At 40.6% G+C, this 21,297-nt stretch overlaps 4 protein-coding genes across 5 annotated transcripts in view; 1 reads left to right on the top strand and 3 right to left on the bottom strand.

The window, feature by feature from the left end:
* The first annotated feature begins 1 nt into the window (after window position 1).
* Window positions 2-4,777, top strand: LOC109479992 (COP9 signalosome complex subunit 7b-like). Its single transcript, XM_019782086.1, has 9 exons — window positions 2-112; window positions 548-738; window positions 1,053-1,128; window positions 1,366-1,454; window positions 1,602-1,661; window positions 2,258-2,400; window positions 2,778-2,883; window positions 3,206-3,330; window positions 3,672-4,777. The coding sequence occupies exons 2-9, from the start codon at window positions 556-558 to the stop codon at window positions 3,712-3,714; spliced, it is 825 nt and encodes a 274-aa protein (XP_019637645.1). The 5' UTR covers window positions 2-112; window positions 548-555; the 3' UTR covers window positions 3,715-4,777.
* LOC109479990 lies at window positions 4,438-12,928 on the bottom strand. 2 transcript variants are annotated; one of them, XM_019782083.1, is made up of 12 exons: window positions 12,442-12,928; window positions 11,112-11,306; window positions 10,586-10,773; window positions 10,105-10,313; window positions 9,672-9,768; window positions 9,203-9,334; window positions 8,638-8,835; window positions 8,310-8,400; window positions 7,772-7,895; window positions 7,111-7,366; window positions 6,404-6,625; window positions 4,438-5,234 (listed from the first exon to the last, which is right to left on the bottom strand). In XM_019782083.1, the coding sequence occupies exons 1-11, from the start codon at window positions 12,729-12,731 to the stop codon at window positions 6,465-6,467; spliced, it is 1,941 nt and encodes a 646-aa protein (XP_019637642.1). In that variant the 5' UTR covers window positions 12,732-12,928; the 3' UTR covers window positions 4,438-5,234; window positions 6,404-6,464. The 2 variants fall into 2 exon arrangements, with proteins under 2 accessions (XP_019637642.1, XP_019637643.1); XM_019782084.1 differs by having other exon boundaries at window positions 4,438-5,237; window positions 6,407-6,625.
* Window positions 12,929-15,144: 2,216 nt separating this feature from the next.
* LOC109480149 (transmembrane protein 18-like) lies at window positions 15,145-21,179 on the bottom strand. Its single transcript, XM_019782307.1, has 5 exons — window positions 21,039-21,179; window positions 18,025-18,142; window positions 17,433-17,487; window positions 17,064-17,157; window positions 15,145-16,606 (listed from the first exon to the last, which is right to left on the bottom strand). The coding sequence occupies exons 1-5, from the start codon at window positions 21,144-21,146 to the stop codon at window positions 16,457-16,459; spliced, it is 525 nt and encodes a 174-aa protein (XP_019637866.1). The 5' UTR covers window positions 21,147-21,179; the 3' UTR covers window positions 15,145-16,456.
* A 29-nt stretch (window positions 21,180-21,208) lies between these two features.
* LOC109479659 (transmembrane protein 18-like) overlaps window positions 21,209-21,297 on the bottom strand; it is a 2,009-nt gene continuing 1,920 nt past the window's right edge. The window contains exon 5 of the mRNA XM_019781647.1: window positions 21,209-21,235. Within this exon, the coding sequence (XP_019637206.1) occupies window positions 21,209-21,235 (27 nt within the window). The remainder of the gene's footprint in view (window positions 21,236-21,297) is intronic.

Genomic DNA, 21,297 nt, shown 5'->3' with positions numbered 1-21,297 from the left:
GGCCCTGGTGCATTGTGGGAAGGACTCCTGAGGTGGAACGCGAACCTGTGTGTGTCAGCACTCGAGTAACGCGAAAACAGCGGTTTTGGGGGCTTATTTGGGACGGGATAAGGTATTTCAGGCGCTTTGAGTATTATTTTTAAGCTGTAGATGCTAGTTTGTGCGTTAAAGTTGTGTAGTGCCGTATGGCTTTGTTTGCGTATTCAGGTTTTGTTATGGGGAGGGGGGTGATAGTAAACTGCAGAGATGCTAGACTCCGTTCTCCAGACTCTCTAGTCTCTAGCATGTCTAGCTGCTGCCAGTACACCTACTAGTTACTACATGCAGCTACACATGTATGATAGCTTCCACGCATTTAAAGAAAGGAGCCAGTGTAAAAAAATCATGTCAGAATGCCTGCCAGCCTTCCCCCAAAGCAGCAAAATATGGAAAACGATTTTGAACTGCCTCCAGCCTCCCCATGTTTGCAAAATTTAAAGTAAATTTTTATTAGAAAAGAGTACAATTCTTTGTTGTCCTTAATTAACTTTTCTTATAATTTTTCTAGTTTAAGCTATGGCACAGGGAACCTCCACTGCCCCACAGGTGCACGCCTCTACCCAGAATGCCTTAGAACCCTTCCTGATCCTGGCCAAAGGTGCGAAGGGGTCAGCAGCCGTGGCCCTCATACAGCAGGTCACCGAGGCACCTGCTGTCTATGTGTTCGGAGATCTGCTGGAACTTCCCAACATACAGGAGGTAAGAATAACCATTGTGTCAGAACGGGAATAGTGTACTTTTTTTTCTTCTTACAACAACTTAGAAGACGACCATTTTCTGTACCTGCACTGTGTATAGCCAGTATAACTGCCCTTCGGCATAACACACCATCCTTGCAAACATTGAGACACATGGTGCAACGGCAGCTAGCTATATCACACTGAACAACATTTATCCAAAGAGAGGCTGTGTAAGTGTGTTGTTCTCTTCTGTGACACTGGATTGTCATCTGGATTGTTGTTAGTTAAGTAACTTAAAGACATTTTCTGATTACTTTTTATCTCTTATTACAGCTTTCAGAGGGTACCAATTCAAAGTGGTGGAACTTGCTGAACTTGTTTGCCTATGGTACATATGCAGATTACAAAGGTATGAAAATGATAACTGTCACTGTCAGTATGTCTCTGTAATATCAGAACCATTCATGCATGGTGACCACATGGTCTATATAAAGGTATTTTTTTGTAGTTGATGATATGATCAATAACAAATTATTGATTATTAAGATTCTCAACAACAACAAAACAAGGGTTTAGAACAGAAGGTAATTAACATTGAGGGCACTAAAATATTTGTAAGCCAATGACATTCACATGTTCATTGCAGCAAATACAGACAACTTTCCTGAGCTGAGTGCAGCCCAGGTGAAGAAACTGAAGCACTTGACTGTGGTCTCACTAGCTGCTAAGTGCAAGGTAATGCTCTATATGGTATTATCATGAGCTTACAATTTATTGACTTTTAGCTGACTTATTTTCAGGATACATGTAATATGTTTTAAAAAGTATGTTTTCCTGTGCCCTTGTACCCATGTAACAATTCATGTATCCTTGCAACCACAGTGCATTCCTTATTCAACTCTTCTGCAAGAACTGGATATGAAGAACCTGAGAGAACTAGAGGTGAGAGAATTAAGCCTTTCCTGATCCAGTTTTAAACCTCTGTCTTTTTTTGTGTGTGTATCATTCCTTCTGATAATTAGGCCACAGTAAATTTTATAGATGACATCCTCCGCAGACTCCAAATCTAATGCGAGCGGGCAAAAAAAAAAAAAACAAGGCGGGCCCAAAAAAACAAGGTTCCTACATTGTTAAATTTTGACTCAATCGTTGTACAAATGGTCTTGATTCAGTGGGAACATCACATAAACACAGCCAGCATCACATATCACTGCATCAAAGTAAGAAACAAAACATTAAATCAGAGCCTTTTCTTGTCTCCTCTCTTCATAGTTATCTGCCATCCACCTTCGGGCATGGCAACATACATCTTTGCCCATTTTCGGCATGTTGACCCCTGTCAGAGGGCAACAAAATTTCTTTTTTTTTCCCCAAATCAGGCTAAAATTAATGCGCGCGCCGATGTCATCCATAAAAATTACTTGCTGTGGCCTTAGTGAGATTCTAAAATTTCTAAAAGAGGTACACGAAGAACTAAGAATAGTAAGATTATCTACTGCATTGGATTGGAGTTCATACGGGGTCTTCTTCTGTCACAGGACCTAATCATAGAGACAGTTTATGCTGACATTATTGGAGGCAAGCTGGACCAGAAGAACCAACAGCTAGAGGTGGACTATGCCATCGGCAGGGACATCAGACCAGAGGCCATCGAGGAAATCGTCAACACATTACAGGAATGGTGAGGAATTATGTAACCTATGGCCTATGTACAGTACATTAAAACTGTTTCACCCTGACTATTCACTCCTATTAAGGGTGGGTCACATTTTAACTATCATCACTAATTCACAGACTGACTAACAGTATAAGTTCAGTACAATTCAAAGAAAACCACTTTCAAGTGAATTGTGGTAGTAGGTTACAGTAAGAATGGTGGACAGACACATAAGATGTCATAGTGTACATGTAGATTCATGACACCAAATTCTATCCAAAGTAGAAAATGCATTATCACCGAAGGCTTTACCACACCTTTGTGGAATTGGATACATTGTATTTCCTCTCAGAGGCCCTTGAAAAAAAGTGTAACATCTTGATGTGTTGCCTTACTCCCAGGTGTAATGGATGTGAGCAGGTATTGGCAGGAATAGAAACCCAGATCAGCAGAGCCAACGGATACAAGGAGCAGCAAGTCAAAAACAAGCAGCAGATAGAAGCAGAGGTAAGTTATCTGTACAAGAGGAACAGTGTTCTCAACCTCACTTGTTATTAAACATAGGAGCCCTCAGAGCTTCCAATTAGCAGTTAATTCTTTCATTTAAATGAAACAGAAATGTGTGTTACAATAAAAATGATACATCTGTAATCAGGTTTTGTTGCAAGTAATTTGTTACGTGTCAGTGTCATGAACAAAAAGAAGCTACCATGGAAGTTCTATTGAAGGCGACAGTGGTGTTACTGTTAGAAAATTTGATCCCTGTGTACTCTTTGTGTTAACTACAACAAGAAGAAACATTCACACTTCTGCTTTGCTGTTGAAACAGGTAGCTAACCTGAAGAAGACAATAAAAGCATCTCAAGATGTAGATCAGCACATGCAGGCTGACAGTCAGGAGCCCACCCACGCTCCTCAGGAGAAACCTGCTCGCAAGTCCTCCAAAGTTAAAGGGTACGACTTCCTTCTTATAGTATGTCTGATCTGTATACATCTGGTATAGGGAGAAGTTTTCAAGCTAGCACTGTAGATATTTCTATAGCTCTGAAGCAAAAGACTAGAATGTAACCACTGACTTTAGAATACAGAATTTTCTGTTGTTACATTGACTAAAAATGTTTGATAACCTATACATTGTATAGAAGACAGATGTAGAATTGCTAATCTATCCTTGGTCTTAGGACTTCAATAAACTCTGCAGAATTTTCCAACCTTTTTACAAGCCAGTTGGTAGTTGCTTGCTCCAAAAATTTTAACAGCATGATTGTTGCTAATCTTTTTTTTCTTTTCCATAGGCTCCGTGGGAGTGGAGGAAAGTTCTGGCAGAAGTCCAACTGATGTCAGCACGCAGAGCATCTCCCACTCGTTTATACAAGATCCAGTGGTCTTTATATCTATTTCTTGTGTACATAATATTTGTTGAAACAAAGTTTAATGCATATTTTACAAGTTGATAAGACAGTATTCCTCATGGTATAAGAATTTGTTGAAACACTATCATTTTTCTCTATTCTTTACCATACCATTAATGGTAAGTTTAGTATGGATCTATGGAAAACCAAATTTCAGGAAATAGACATTATTTTTGTTTGCCTGATTCAGATTTTTGGTTCCTATATGGTCAGCCTGTTAGTTACTATATTGTTAGTGGTAGGTCCTCCCATACAACATTTTCTGACCATGCCACAGTTTTGAGAAACGGGAATGTTGACAGGAAATACTTCAAGTAAAGGAACTCCACCACCACAGGCTTGCATTTGGGGCTACAGCACAGCTCAAACCAGATAGTCAGCCGAGGAACTAAGGCGTCCAGAAACACCTTATAACAGTTAGCAACAATTGATTGGAGAAAATTTCCATAACAATCCTCATTGTTCAAGGCAGAAAACAATGATATACCCACTACTCCCAATACTTAATGTACATTCTAATCTAACAGAATAAATCGGTTTCTGTGTGGCATATTTGTGAATGTAACTGAATTGCTGCTGAGTTTTTTTTGTCAAATTTTTCGTTCCATTGTTTATACAAAAAGTTTTGACACAATAAATCTGCGGTAGCTTTCACCACATAAACTCTCTTTATTGCTCAGCACACACTTCCCCTATGGAAGGCAAATATATTAGCGCAAAATACAAATGTAGAAGCACAATCTACCACCACAATATAAAAATGTCAAACTAAAACACTTCTTTAACTTCACCATGACATTATAGATGGAATCATATTGCACAATGTACAAAAAAAGTAATGGTTTTGTAAATTCGTTGGTGTGTATGGTATAGTACAAAGCTTCAACACTCTACCATTTAGCAACAACTCCTTAAAATTCAGCACTGCAAAAAGCAGCATCATATTACATAAAGCATGGTGTTAGAATTATGGAAAGTTTTCTCAAGTCTGTACAATTTGATATAAAAAGTGCTGTTCTGTTGGTTAAAGCTACTTGCCTGTCTTAAATTATGGGAATATCAAGAATCAAATGGAAATATAACGTATTTACACCAGTACACCACCACTTTATATGTTAAATCCCCATTATTTTACTACCTGCAATCTTAGAAATACATCCCTCTCCTGAATATACAACCTTCAAAATACTAAGTAGCTCTCTTTCATGTGGTGGCAACTTTTGGTCAATGAGTTAAATTATATCGTCCTTCCCTTCACCTATCTGCTTCTCTGTCTTTGATACATGTACTTTGCATAGTTTTGAGCATTACATAATGCATTTTTTGCAACCAGAAGGAATAAAAAAGGGAAGGGGGTAGAGAAGTACATTCGTGACAAAATGATTGTTCAAATGTCAAGGGGGCTAAAACCTTTCATGCCCCCCCCCCTGAAGTTTTAAATGGAATGACGCCTTTGATAAAGTCCCCCATGGCAGGCTCATCTCAAAACTGGAGTATTATGGAATCCAAGGCCCTACGCTGAATTGGTTAAAGGCTTTCCTGACCAACAGGGAGCAAACAGTAGTGGTTGAAGGGAAGGCGTCGGCTCCAGTTAAAGTAGCGTCTGGGGTCCCTCAAGGAACCGTCCTGGGGCCATTGCTCTTTCTCTTGTATATAAATGACCTACCAGATCAGCTTGACTCAAATGTTAGGTTATTTGCCGATGACTGTCTATTGTATGTAGACCTTTCTACACAGACCGACTCACAACTTCTCCAAAAAGACCTGAACACCCTGGAAGAATGGCAAAGCAAATGGCTCATGCAGTTTAATCCCGAGAAATGCTACATTATGAACATAACAAACAAACGAACACCACATGCAACTAGCTACCAGTTTTGTGTCAGGCTTAGCAACCACAAAATCCATCCGTATCGTGGGCGTCACGCTGACAAGCGGACTGAAGTGGGGTGTACATGTTAATAATATCACAACTAAGGCGAAACAGACATTGGGAGTGATTAAACGTAATCTGTGGGCATGTCCAACTAGAGTAAAATCACTTGCATACACGTCACTTGTAAGACCGAACCTAGAATACGCTGCGACAGTATGGGATCCATATACAAAGAAAGACAAAGACAAATTGGAAAGGGTACAGAATCAAGCTGCAAGATTCTGTATGAACAACTATGTAAGAGGTGCTAGTGTCACGGAAATGAAAAGAAACCTACAGTGGACCTCACTGGAAGACAGAAGAAAGATGTCTAGACTATGCATGATGTACAAAATGACTAATAAACTGGTGGATGTCCCAACTACTAAGTACCTAATACCAGCCCAGAAGAGAACAAGAAATAGCCACGCATTCAAGTACCAGAGTTATCAACCAAGGATTGAGGTGTTCAAGAATTCATTCTTTCCTAGAACTATCGCAGAGTGGAACTCACTGTCACCAAGTACAGTAGGGGCATTGTCAATAGATAGCTTTAAACAATGTCTAGAGCTAGAAGTTCAAGGGTTAGGTGTAACAAGTCGATCAGTGTAATATAGCCAGCTGCCGCCGCGCTGCGTGCCTGCGAAGCTGGTGTGTTACGCCGAAAGGCGGTTATACCGGCTATACAGATACAGATACAGACTCACAATACTTAAGAATGGAATGTTTAAACTCCTGGTCAAATGCTTCATTAAGTCTAGTTAAAACCACTTCTGCAGCTCCTGTTTGGCTTGTCCCTTTAATTTGTGGAAGTCTTTCATGAACTCGTTCAGCCGAGCCTGAAGCTTCTGTGGATCGTTTCCCGCCTCTTGGAACAGTTTGTTGAACGTGCGATCCTGTTCCTGCTCCAACTCCTCCATATCTGAAACAACACCAGGTCGTTACAATTTCAACAACTACATATCACGGCTACAATTCAATCCACAAGTACCGGTTTTCAGTACTACATTGTGTGGTTGGCCAGATAAAAGCAATTTTGCTGTACCGGTATTGTTTTAAGATATACAATCATATATATATTGGTGTAGAGTTCTTTTTTGAAAGCTAGTAATATTTTTGCAGCCAAATGATGATGACATTTGGGCATCAAGCAATCATCACAAAAACCCCTTGCAGTCTTTTTTCATACCTTCAAATAACAGCAAATCTCACTGCATGCATTTTAGTAAATTACTAGTCACACTTTGCTGTGACATGAAGAAACCTTATCATCCACGTTTATAATTGGTAATTTTATGTGTTACTGACAGAAAAGACATTCCATCTTGTGGCAGGACAAAAAATGGTAATTATGCATCGAAATTGCAGCAATACAAGATATTCAACATACTGACGATGGTGACTTACCCTCCTGTTCAAATGTCTCTAGTTCCATCTCTTCTCCTCCCATCATCTCTTCTCCTATCATCTCTCCTCCCATCATCTCTCCTCCCATCATCTCTTCTTCCTCACCATGTTCCTCATCCTCCTCACCTTCCTCATGTCCCTCCTCCTCACCAGACATAGATCCTAGCTGTTTCTTTTCTAGAGCGTTCTCTATCATCCTCTGTTCTCGGTACATCATGATGATCATGTTCTTGTACTTCTCTTCAAAGTCGTCAAGCTGTGGCACAACAACGACAGATCACGACTAGTTTAGATGAAAGGGTTTACACAAGTCAAAAATAACAACTATAACTTACATTTGAATGAAAGCTCATCTGTGTTGGTACAATCCATAGCTGTGGAGTTTAAACTTTGTTCCAACACAAAGAAGGAATGAATTTTTAGCCCATCAACCCTCTCTGAACCATGATCGTGGAAGAGTTCCATCTTCCCGCCACTTTTGACTCACTCCTCGCTGACATCATCCGGCTTCCGGAAAGTCAGCAAAGTGGATCATTCATATCTTATGAAGGTTGAGTTTGGCTGAAAATTCATGGTGAGTTTCATTCTTTGTGTTGGAACAATATAGCTTTTATTTAGATCACCGATAGGGATCCTGTTCGAGTTTTGTGAAAACTTTTACCTTGAACTTCTCCAGAAAGCCGAGTGTTCTCTGTCTCATGCCCAAGTCGTGCCGGCCCTCCTCGTGGAAGGTTTTCCTGATGGCTGTAGCCCGGTCCACAGACATCTTCACGGCAAACGTATACCTGTTCATGACCATGGCGATATTAAACACAAGGGGAATGATTGAAGACATACTGTGATACATGTATGTAACATGTTCACATTACATTGAAGTAGATGCAATGAAATTCTTTACAAGAAAACTTGTGAAAAACAACTTAGGACTGGTAAATAGCAAGTTTCACTTTTATAAGTTAGTAATCAACAGAGCTGATGTGATTTGGGCTTCATGTCCCCAACCAATAATGTCATACATGTACAAATCCTTCTTACCATAAATTATGACATACAAACTTCAAGGTAAGACCAAAATGTGACCTCTAAATCATTCTTGATCTGCTAAATCAGTCCGTGGATGCCATCATTTTTCTAAAGCAGCAAATAAAATTACCTTGAAAATGTTCTGTTTCTCAAAATTGTTCTCATTAACTAGTTACCTTGCACCAGTGAAGAACACACTTGGGGGTCTGGCAGAGTGAGGAATTATCCCACGAAATATCACAGCCCGGCCGAACTTCGGTAGCACCTCTGCAAAAACAGAGAGAACATACACGTTATCAACAGGCAAATAGTTGAGCCTTTAATATGCTAGCATGTGATTTGGAAAACTCTGAAACTTTAATAAGTTTAAGAGATCATAAAGATTAAAACATAGTAGAATGATAAGATTAATGCATAGGTAGAATGATAAGTGTGACCACGAATAATGTGTAACTTAATATGTACAGGTGATTGAGGTGAATGATGCTATTCCATATATCATACCTGCGATGTACTCTGTATCATCATCATTTCCCTCAAAGAAGGCCGTCTCTCCGTGGTAGTCGTGGGTCCAGTTGGGGTTGAGGTACAGGAGAAACGTCCACTCCTCTTCGTGTGGGCCACAGTCCTCATGGATCCGAGTGTGATCCGCGTTACGTATCAGGTTACATGATATGTCATACGGGTACCAACCCTTCTTTCCTAAGAATGCAAGAGAATACATCAATGTCTAAGCAGCCTATGTTCAAATTGTATAACTGTTAACTATCCAAATACATTATGTCTGTGTGTGATTCAAAATAGTCATCCTTCTATTATGCTGAAATTTTCCTGTGTATTTTGTATTAATGTGTCATTCCATGGTTTCATAATTCTTCTGTTTGCTCTTACTTTTCTTTCACTTCACTCAACATCTATACCTTATGCACAAAACAGCACTTCTATACTTGCAGGGGAACAGTGCTGATGGTATGTGTTCCAACTTCAAAGAATGAGCTTCAAACCTTTATTGTTCTCTGATTGGTTGAATGTTCTTGCCATGTTAATTGGATTACCAGGTTAGACTCACCTGACACGTGTTCCACCACCTGGCTAGTGATGTTCCACATCTTACTCTTCACATAAGACTCCACAGGAAAGCCTGCTATCCACTGAACATTGTCACTGTCAAGGTCAATGCTGTCGTCAAAGAAGTAATGACCTGTGATATCAATTGAAAACAAATCAGTTTAATTCTTCTGAAACAACAGATATAGATTTGTGTGCTGTCATCTATCTAATAGTCTGATGTCTATTTACTATATGCAAGGAAAAAAACAGCCTTTTCAACATCTATTGTGGATGAGTCATTATTTCTTTATCAAAAACTATGCAATGACAAAACCTTGTCCAATGCAGTGCTTTGATATTTACAGTTTTATGGTATTGATACTCTAGAATAAGAGCACGAATCCAACACTGAGCATGCATATCATGGTGAGTATACATCCACAATTTGGTTATACAAAGTGTATGATGGAACATGACAGATTTCTTACCATATTTAATGGTGAAAGTCCGCAAGGCACTGAGGTCTTCTTCATCAAACAGGTTATCCAACACAACACCCTTCATGTCTTTGGAGTCATAGAATTCCTGTCAAATACAACATTACACATTCCTGTTTTAATATAGATTGGAATGTCATTTTGGTGACTGGATTCTTGTACGTATACAATGTATCTGTATCTGTATAGCCGGTATAGCCACCCCTCAGCATAACACACAAGCTTTGCAGGCACACGGCACAGCAGCAGCTGGCTATGTTACAACGAACGACTTGTTACACCTAGCCTTTGAACATTTAATTCTAAACATTGTTTAAAGCTATCTACTATACTTGGTCGCAGCAATTTCCACTCTACGATAGTTCTAGGAAAAAATGAATTGTAGATTGTTATTATAAGAGAGGAATAAGTCTTCTGTCCGTACCTGAATGATGTGTTTCTGTACATCCATGTTAGGTATGCCTGGCTTTTCTGTTGTCACAAACGGCGCCTTGAGGGCGGCCTGTCTCTCAGCCTCCATGGAGTCATACTGCTTCTTGTAGTTTTCCACCTTGGTGGAGTTTGTGGTGAAGGCCATGTTGAGTATGATTTGTCCTTGTTTGAAGTTGATACTAGGAGGTCTGGACAGGTAGTCTGGAGAATCAGTTGTCAGGTGAAGGGTCTTAAGTAATTTAAAAGTATTTCAATGAGCCCATTTGACAAATACTAGTAACAAAAGAAATTATATTTTTTTTTAAATATGATACTTTTCAGCCATTAAGTTGCAAGTGTTATCGACAGATTTTGGAGCATTGTAGACAAAAATCGTACATATCTGACATTTATTCAAATTAGCCAGCTAGATCTTGATAAATACTAGAACAAAACTGGCAACTTTGTCAACTTTTCCTCATTATTGTACCTACCAATAGAGCTGTCCCAGACCACTGTCCTGCCAAATCTCGGTTTTACTGCAGCAAAAATCTCTTCATCGTCATCATAGAAGTACAGTTCTCCATAGTCATTCTTCCTCCACACTTCATTCAGGTAGATACTTGCAGAGAATTCCTTCTCAGACTCTTCTGCATTGTGGTACATCTTAATCAGGTCCAGTCTGAAACAAAAAAAAAACATTATAGTCTTGAGATCACTGATAAGTCATTGAACTTCAAAGGTACTGAAGATCATTGAGATCATTGGAAGATAAATGAGAAATCATTAAAAATTCTCAGGGATATTAAACTAAGCGCTGATCACTGTCTTCTCAGAAGATAAATTAATTGTTTTTAGTTCTGTCTGAAGAAACTGAGCTAGAAACACATTTAAGAAATAGTATATTTCCCTTCAAAGACATTGAAAACTTTAATGTTGCATGTACTTGTCTTTAAGCTATGAAAAGCTAGGACTTGTGTCTTGGTAACACTCAGAGACACCCAATTTGATTGCCCTTACCTTCTGACAACATTAGCTGTGACAGAGTAGAGTTTGTATCCCTGTGTTCCTCCACTCATCTCAGTCACCACCTGTGTCAGACTCTGTCCAGTTCTGGAGGAACTGAACACCTCAGGGTCAAACGTTGCCTCCCACTGCATGTTGTTCCCCTTCTTGCCAGTGTAGTTTCCCTCATGGGGGTCGAAATTCTGAAACCTGGAAAGTGGAGGAAGATGAAGCATCTATGTCTGAACATGATATCTGTACTCAACAATACAATCGTAGACTGGAACTCGTTGCCATCAAGCACAGTAGGGGCATCATCACTAGAAAGCTTGAAACAACTCTTGCAATTAAATGAGCAAAGTGTAACAAGTCGTTCGGTGTGGTATAGCTAGCTGCCGCCGCACCGCGTGCCTGCAAAGCTGGTGTGTTACGCCGAAGGGCCATTATACTGGCTATACTGATACAGATACAGAATATGTGTATAGAATTTTTTTTTAGAATCCTTATTTCACATAACTTTCATACCACTGAGGGTGCACCTGCTGTTTACCCTTTGCACATTTTGCAAATGTAATTGTTTTGGTGTCACTCATCAAAAGAATTGTTTCTGGAGAAGAAACGAAACCCACACTGATGACCATGAGCCTTAGGTGACAATTTGTTCTACTGAGAAAGTCTGTAGTCATGCACAAAGACCAAGCTCCTCCCCCTAGTGTAAACAGTAGGAATCCAGCGGTAGTCACTGATCCTGCACAACAGTTGTCAATTTGAAAGAAACATGGTTTACTTTTGGGTTGGTTGTATTTACACACAATCACTGGGTGGCTTATGTCAACTGTTGTTCAAGGCATTGGGTATTGCAGGATTGTAACTTAGTGAAGGGACACATGTGACTCTAAATAAAAGATAAATTGAATAAAAAATGTTAGTTCATTTACTAATTATGCTTTTGTTTGCCAGTCATATTATATTTAAGCACATTAACGTTAAGAATGAAAATCAAACGATTTGATTACTATAATTATATCGCCCTATTTAACATAAGCATAGAAACATAATTTCCTGTGGACACCTGGTAATCTAACTTAATAAGTCTGAAAATTAATGATTGCCATCTGTTTGGTAACATCATTTGACAGAAAAAAAGAAGGCAACAAAACTTTGGCAAAACTTTTGACAACTACATTTAGTACATTGTATTACCGGCCTTGTATCAGTACATTTATCTAATTCATTTGACTATATATAACGTTAGTCCCTTGCTGCAGGTGTGAGGTGTATTCGGCGACACCGCATGGATTCCACCAACAGCCATCATCACTGTCCTAACTCTAAACCATCTCACCTCCATGCGCCCACGGTGTGTACGTAGTTGGACAGCGCCACGGTCGTTTTGAACGACAAAATGTCGTCGAACACGGCGACTTTCCTGTCCCTTGTCGTGGAGTAAGTCCACTTAGCAGCCTGGAGCAGACCCTCCTTTGCTTCCTCTCCGCTTCCTTGTGCCATTCCGAACTGGTTCGGGTTGTCGAAGGGCCATGCAGCTGGGTCTACCTGGCTTTCTGTTTGAGACTTGGCAGAGTTAAACGCATAAACCCAGAAAATTAAAGATAGCAGCTTTGGAAAGTTCGCCATGGTGCCCAGAAGCTTCGAAATCGAGCTTTTGTAGACAAACCTACACAGAGAAACAGGTCCGACCAGTAGGGTACATGTAATTTGGGCCAAATGGCCTACGTGCCTCACAAAACTTGTTTTCCAAGTAAGCGTGTGGCTGTTGGCATGATGCACTCTGACATGTCAATACTTCCTCCTTGCTTCCGGGTTTTCGTGATGCACCTTGGGATACGTACCACCTGTTTTAACTGTGGTTCATGCATAGCTCGCAAGAGGTCTCTGTTGTACGGTGTCTGAAATCGTAAATAGGTATTTCTCGTGCTCGATATTTCATGCGCTTATAACATTACAAAGACGACTATAAAGTTTTAAAAGTTATGAAGTTTGAAATCTAACATCCCATAAGCGGACGTGCTTGAGCGATGTCCTCAAGAAGCGCTTATTGCAATCGCCGCTAGGGGTCGCTCAAACATGTACCACCTAATGGCACCCAAAGAGTTGTAAGGAAATGTGCATCGTTTGTAACTGTATGTATACGGCATAGCTTCTAGATATAAACAAGGGAAATCGTAGATTTCAAACCTCCGGGTTTTTTTTCTATTGGTTTAGGTTATTTGTTTGTGTGTAGTATGAAAGTTATAATGTGCGTAATATGTTTGTATGCCGGTTTGATGGCTACTGACGGTTGGTTCGGTATGGACTGTTGATTAACGCAGTGTTCGAAATACTTTTTTGAGCAAAGTAGCACAGTGTGCTACCTAGGGCAAAAACTAGGTAGCGCAGCAGAATTTTAGGTAGCGCCACGCCCCCCCCCCCATTTGTCAAATTCTATGCACGTGTCGCAATACTATATTTCTTCCAATCATAGAGGTATAATACATTGTACCTCCATGCTCTAATAAAGTTACTATTTTTGAGGTTTCAACTCTGAAGTAGGAGCTCTGGGTCGAAGCCAAATTACGGGTGCGTGATTTATTCTGGTTTTCTACTGAGAAAAATCGGGACAGTATTTGCGCCGGGCAGCCGGCCATGTACGCGAAATGGTACGCCCAGTATAGCAGCGATCTATTCATGTTTTATGTTTACAATTGTGCAAATTTTTTTTACAGAAATTTGATCACATATGCTTAAAAATATTGTTATACTGATGTTAAAAAATATTTTAAGACACTGAATCGCTGGCTGTGATGTGCAGCAGTGTACGTACGCCGCGTAGCGTGCCAGACATTGGCCGTGCAAGCCTATAGAATGCCCCACTTGCGACATAAATTTCTGAGGCTTATCGTGCGCATCCACAATTATTCCCATCGTAAACATAGTCACTGGGATCTGAAATGCATACATACAGGATAATTTCCTTTCTTCAGCGGGAGTTTTGTTTATGTTTTGATCGTACACGTCAAACTGCCACGCTGGTCTACGCTGCGCGCTGGTCTCGGCTGCACTTCCGGGTTCCTAAATTGACACCATAAATCGACAAAGAAACAAATATTTCCCCCCAAATTTATATTAATTGTGCACTTTTTCACTAGATGTGGCTATGCAGTCCTGGAAAACAGCGTTTAGTGCATATTTTCAAACAGAAAAATCGCGTCCCCGCGCCCTTCATGTTGCCGCCCGGCGATCTCAGCTGAAGCGAACAACCAATCAGAGACGCGTAACGCGGATACGTCATGCAAGATTTGCATACGCCCGCCCACCGCTTCTGCTGGCTGCTGCCATGCTAGCTACGCGCCGTACTTGAAATAAATTGAACGTGTATCGCCGTATTTCTGGAAATAAATGCCGCGACACGAAGATCTAGCGCTGACTCGGCTTGCACCCAGCGTTCAGCGTCACCCGCGCCATTAGCCCCGCCGTCATCCCGCGCCGTCATTGCTGCGCCGTCACCCAACGTTTTTATCGGAACCAGACACCCCTCTGTTTGACCCCTTTTAAATGGTAAGACCCAAAACTGAAACCTCCCCATTCCTTAACAACATGGTAAATTCCATTTTCAGCATAACGGGGGTGTCCGGAGCACTTAAAAACCTTTTATTTCGACGCCCATAAACACATATGCAATTAAACAAAACGTTCTGCATCATCTGCAGCCCAACAGCAATACGTATACCGAACAACAGACCAATCCGTCCAGCCGATCGCGAGAAACAGCTGCTGACAGAAATGTTTCGAACAATAGTAAAACCTCCTCGCGGAAGGATATCTCCTTCCCCGGAGGTAAAAATGTCGGTGTTAATGTTAATAGATATCAGATGTTCAAATGAGATCGTGCATACATTTATTACACATAAAAGCCAAACTCAAGAAGAGTTTTTGTACTAAATACATGAACTAGCAAAAACAAAGTCTAAGTTATGTTACAGTTCACAAAATACTAGCATCACACGAAAAGGAAGACCTAGAAGAAATTTCTCAAGTCTTGTAGAGGCAGGTCACATACATGTACTTTACCTTCATAAACATGTAGTGTTGCACTATGTAAAACTTTCTCACATTTCAACATACAAATAAACAGAGACATCCAAAATCCTTTTTGGCATTCATAACTAGCTTGCACAGAAATGTTTTTAACATACATAAGCAAAGCTTTTCTTTTAAGTTTACTAAGGTCTTACAAAAGTTACTTTTAGTTTCACTTTGGATTACTACATAATCAGTGCCCATTAATGCTGAAACCATACCCTTACCACCTTAAAAAAAGCTCCTGTTTTCTTAGCTGTTTATCTTTACTAGTCTTGACCAGTTGCTGCAATGAATGTTAACATTTGTCAGAGACTGTGTGCAACCCTTGGGCCCTTGTCGTCTTGCCAGACAATCGTCATGCAACCACAAAGTTTAAAACTACAAGCATGTATAGTGTCATGGTTATGTTTCAGGAGGTTCATTTTTTTGGCTTGAGGTTTATTACATAGACAAAGGCACACCCATTTAATACTAATCATAGCTTTGTTGTCACTACAATCCTAGGAAACTCCCATCATGCATTGCAACACAGCTGGGAGCAGCAAACACTTTGGATCCTTCAAAGCTGTTCCAAGGGGTGGTCACAGTTTCCAAAATTATCCTTGACCAACTCACAACTTCTGCCTCCCCTGGGACATATTTGGAATAGCCGACAAACTCCAAGGCTGATTTTCTTAATACATGTGCAGCTCCTTCATTTAAAGTTCCGGGGTTGAACTGAAATTTCCTACACAACATACAGTTAAGTTTTAGAAAGGACAATGACAAAGAATGTCCATAAATAAAAAAGGCATACTGTCTATAATGCAAGGTAAAACAAACCATATACAATAATTTCATACATCAAAATCAATGTCTATGCATTATACTATGGGGCACTAGTTAAACAAATTATACACAAGGACATGTGTCAAATTGGAAGGAAAAAGCAGACATCTAAACGTTTTGTCACAGGCAAATTCCCAAATGTTTCGTATCAAACTTCACCAATATTGATATTTTAAATGGATTGCAAATGGTTCTATAACACCTTTCACCAGGACTTCCGTAGGCTGGTATAAGCATTATATTTTGTGCACTTGTCAACAGGAAACCCAGAGGAAAGGGGGACAGTGGCAGACAATTATATTAAACTGCCCATGTACATGTAGCTGTAAGCATGTGAGTAAGGACCCTATCAAACATCCATTGTTTGGACAACAGCGACTTGTCTCACACCCTAGCCTTTAGGGTTTACTCTGACAAGTGTGTTGTTCTCATCATCCTAAAACAGGCACTCTTCAGTCTTTCTTCTTGTCTTCCACACCACCCTTCTCCTGCTCCTTGCTTCCAGGGGATTTTTTGCTGTTTCTTGCTTCTCTGATTTGTGACCTGATCTTTGACCTCTTGACCTTGATCATCAAGTCCCAGGATGCAGAAAACCACATGATCTGAAAATAGTAAAAATGAGTTAGCCTCTAGTACAATAGTAGGTCCCATCTAACTTTTATAACCTTTGTAATGTCCCAAGCATGATATAACAATTATAGTGTTTTTTCAAAATTCCTGCCAGTTTGGAATTTTCTTCATCACTTTACAAGAAAATATATAATATATATGTTCAGGCCCTTGGGAGGAACAAATATTAATCTTCAAATGAAAGCTCATCTGTGTTGATTCCCTCCTGACATCATCACGCTTTCGACTTCCGGGGAGTCAGCGAGTGAATCATACACCTGACAACGGTTGATGAGATCAACCAAACATTTATGGTGAGTTTCTTTCTTGTGTTGGAACAAAGTTTAAACTCTACAACTTACTGCAACTATCAGACATCTTACAGAAACACAGAAAACAAAGAAAATATTTAATGTTAAAAAAACATGGTAAGATTGAAGCTGTCCGTACCACAATGATGAGACAGTTGAGCAACAGTGGCAGGGACAGCACCAGGGAGATGAACAGCCCGCTGCTGTCAAAGTACTGCAGCTTGGAGAAAAGCCTGGAACAGCAAAACAGCAATCAGAGATAAAAATACTTGAAATGAGACAATCAAAACTTAACAGAAATGCTAGTGAGCGATTGTGTAATGCAGGCTAGCATGCCACAGTGATTGGATATGTTACACCAAACAACTTGACAGACCATTAAATTTAGTCCCTTTGCAAGAGTCAATAGCCAACTGACTTGGCTATTGCTATCGAATTGTGTTGAATTTCAAGTATCCTTATGAATTAGTTATTCCCAAGACAATACCACCAAGGAAGAAACACTTACTTGTAATTGGTTGATGCCCATTCATTGATGTATTGTGCAGAATATGCAAGAAGCACTGGGAACAAGAAAAAGATGTCCTTTAAAGAGGGGCAACTGATCTTCCAAATACTAGTATTACTCCAGACCTACCAACAAATAACAATATATGGGAAGCCATTAAGAACAAATTATATCAAGTTTTGTTGGGGGGGGGAGGGTAGGTGATTAAAGTGCGATTAGGGCTACAATACATACCTGTACTATATGTGTGTTGTGTGTTTGGGGGGCTTATCTGACAAGAAGATGCACGGAAACCAACTCATTCCTAAACAGAATAACTTCTGTTTACACTATGAAAACATTAATGCATGCAGTCATCCTAGTAAATCCCATTTCTTGAAAATGTTGGAAAGGGAAGCAGGGGAATTTGATAACCAGTAATTACAATACTGAGACCTCAAAAATATTGCAAGGGTAGAATGTTGTAACTGTTTTTGTCAAGAATTGAGCAAGACTTCTTGTTCAGCCAAGGCATCATTTCTGTACCTTTGATGTTATAAAAATCAAACCCAGTGAAAAGATTGCACTGCAGGTACCTGATTAAGATACTTACAGAGAATACAGAAGTGGGCACATTGCAGGTTGATGTGCTTTCTTGTCAGGAAAGTCAAGACGAAACAGAAGGCGTGGAACACCTGTAGTCCAATCAGCCATGGTTCGCTCCAATCAATCTGTCAACAACAACAACAACAACAACAACAAAGGTGAGAAACAAACAAAACGTACATAAGCCCCATGGTTAAACCATGGAGGTAGAAATCTGATCTTTTAACTCCATGGTTGAACATAACATTACATGTATTCTACAAGTGCAACCTGTTGACAAATAATGAGTGTGTACAGCGGGAAGATTCACTCATATCAAGTTTCAAAGCTGAGAAACGTCTGCAGCTGTATGTAATCAGCCCTGGTGAGGTTAAACCGTTCGTAAACACAAACAAAATCCTCTGAGAGTCTGTGGCTTTTCTATGAACACTTCACGGTTTTTTTTTCTTCTTCTTCTTCTTTCCCGTACGTGCACAACCTCAATAAGTTGAGGGCTCCGGCACGGTGAGGGGTAGGGGTTTTTGGTTTGGATTTGGGGTGTCGCTCTTATTTTGTATTGTGTATATGATGTGTATATATATGTTGTTGTAGTCTGTTGGCTACAGACTACAAGCTCCTCAATGGGCAGGGGCGCCACTCCCTGTCCGCCAGCTAGGTGGCGGTGAGTACCCGTGACTCTTGTTTGGGGTTACAAGGTGTGAATGGCATTTTTAAATGCCTGCAGTGACTTTGCTTTCACCACACTATCTGGTAGGCGGTTCCATTCTCTAACAGTTTTAGAGTAGAAGGAATTTAGGTGATAGTCAGCTCGTGAGCTTGGAGGGTGGAGGGCTAAGCTGTTTTCAGTGCGAGAGGGAGCTCGTAGCCCCTTGCTTGCTAGCGGCATGTGCATAGCTACAATGTTATTTGTGATCTTATAAAACATCTGTAAGCGGGCGTTTCGCCTCCTTTCTACGAGCAAAGGCCAGTCAAGTGTGACTAGCATGTTAGACACACTAGACTGCCGTCTGTAGCGGCGGAGGGCAAAACGCGCCGCCCTTCTTTGGACAGCCTCCAGGTTCCTTATATTACTCTGGGTATAAGGATCCCATACCGTCTGACAATACTCAAGTATAGGGCGCACTAGGGTTTTGTAAGCCCGGGCCTTGACCTGTGGATTTGCAATGTTAATATTGCGTCTCAGGAAATTAACGGTATTGTTGGCTTTTGAGGATACGTGATCTATATGAAGGTCCCATCGTAAATCTCCAGATATAAGGACACCAAGATATTTGACAAAGCTGACATGTTTGAGAATATGCCCATGCAGGGAGTAGTCGTAGACAATGGGAGCTCTCTTTCTGGTGATGCTGAGCACTTCACACTTGTCAGGGTGGAACTCCATAGTCCACTTTTCCCCCCACTCTGCCAAAGTATCAAGGTCGTTCTGGAGTTTCAGTGAATCACCCTGGCATGAGACCGTCATGTAAATCATGGTATCGTCCGCAAATAAGCGAGCTGTAGAGTGTAAGTTTTCAGTGATATCATTTATGTAATACAAAAACAGGCAAGGTCCGAGCACCGAGCCCTGTGGGACCCCTGAAATGACATCCAATTTGCTAGAAGTCACCCCCTCGATGACCACTGACTGGGTACGACAATGGAGGAAGTCTTCTATCCAGTTCCTGGTCTGAGGTTCAATGCCGTACCACTGAAGCTTCCGAATGAGTCGTTTGTGGCCTACCTTATCGAAGGCTTTAGAGAAATCAAGCACACAGACATCTGTCTGGAGACCTTCCTGCATGTTGTTTACAATGTCATGAACAAGTTCCAGAAGCTGTGTCTCACATGACCTTCCGGGTCGAAAACCGTTTTGTAGCTGATAGAAGAGATCATGCTGTTCCGCATGCTTCATCAGGCTACTACAAATAACATGTTCCATTAACTTAGAGGCAATACAGGTTAAGCTAATAGGTCTGTAGTTTGCTTTATCGTACCTTTGGCCTTTTTAAAGATCGGAGTCACGTTTGCGTGCTTCCAGTCATCGGGGATTTTACTTGTTAAGAGTGATTTTTTAAATATTCGTGTCAAGGGATCAGCTAGCTGTTCAGAGAGTTCTTTAAAGATTTTTGGACTAAGGCCATCAGGGCCAGCAGCTTTTGTTGGATTAAGGTTTTGTAGTAATTTCAGAACTCCTTGTTTGTGGATACTAATTTTAGACATGGGTTTGGTCTTCCTACCACGTCGAGTAGGTATTGCTGGAGTCTCACGTGTGAACACGGAGTGGAACTGTGCATTTAGAAGTTCTGCTTTTTGCTGTGGATCAGTGATAAGTCTACCTTTATCTTTCAGTGGTGCAATTCCAGAATGGTCAGTACGCTGATGTTTAATAAACTTCCAGAACTTCTTTCTACATGTGTCACTGTTTTCGTCACTCTCTGGAGTGATGATTTCTTCTACATACTCCCAGTAGGCTTTCCTCAGCTCACGCTGTACCTCGCGTTTGAGTCTCAGAAATTTTGCCTCTAAAGACGGGCGTCCAGTCTTTTACTAGCTTTATATGCTTTGTCTCTATGTTTGATTTTACGTCGTAAGTTAGGGTTTAACCATGGGTGAGAGTCCTTTCTTTTAGTTGTACGATGTGGGATGTAAGTCTTTATACCCTCAAGGAGTCCGTTTTTCAAAATGTTCCAGAGGTGGTTTATATTAGATGATGGCTTAGAGGGGTTTGGTTTGCCCCTCCCCCCTCATATTGTCATTTTACCACACACAGCGTAACGTCACGCCCATAAGCTTTCCAAACACAAAGCTGTGCACAATCTCAGGTCTTAAGATGTAAATATGTAGCATAGTTGGGGGCATCAAGGGTTGATTTGATCAGGAAAGTTCACAAAATACTTGTAGTCTCACTCTCACGTATGATTAAAATGTTTGGAGCATGATCATGACATGACACGACTACAGCTTGCGTCAAACGCCCGCCATTGGAGATAAACGTATCTTATAATCAAGGAAACAGAACAGTAGATATCTAGTCCTTACCGCGTTTAAGAAGTCCCAGACGCCGGTGATCGCGTCGGTTCTTACGGAGTCCGGGAAGTTGTTTTGTAACCACGCCTCACGAAACAACACCTTCCCGGTTTCCGCCATCTTGTCGTGTGGTTACACAACCTGGCAGATAATTTGTTGCCGAGACTGAAATGTCTCCATTTCTAGTCCTGAAAGATTTTCCTCACCCTCTAGACCAATTTATATCACATAAATGGAGATAAAGAAATAATTGATACCAATTTTTTTCTTA

This window comes from Branchiostoma belcheri, unplaced genomic scaffold, assembly GCF_001625305.1.
Source record: "Branchiostoma belcheri isolate BF01 breed outbred unplaced genomic scaffold, Haploidv18h27 scaffold5, whole genome shotgun sequence".
Taxonomy (NCBI): domain Eukaryota; kingdom Metazoa; phylum Chordata; class Leptocardii; order Amphioxiformes; family Branchiostomatidae; genus Branchiostoma; species Branchiostoma belcheri.
This window is presented reverse-complemented; position numbering and strand designations above follow the sequence as displayed.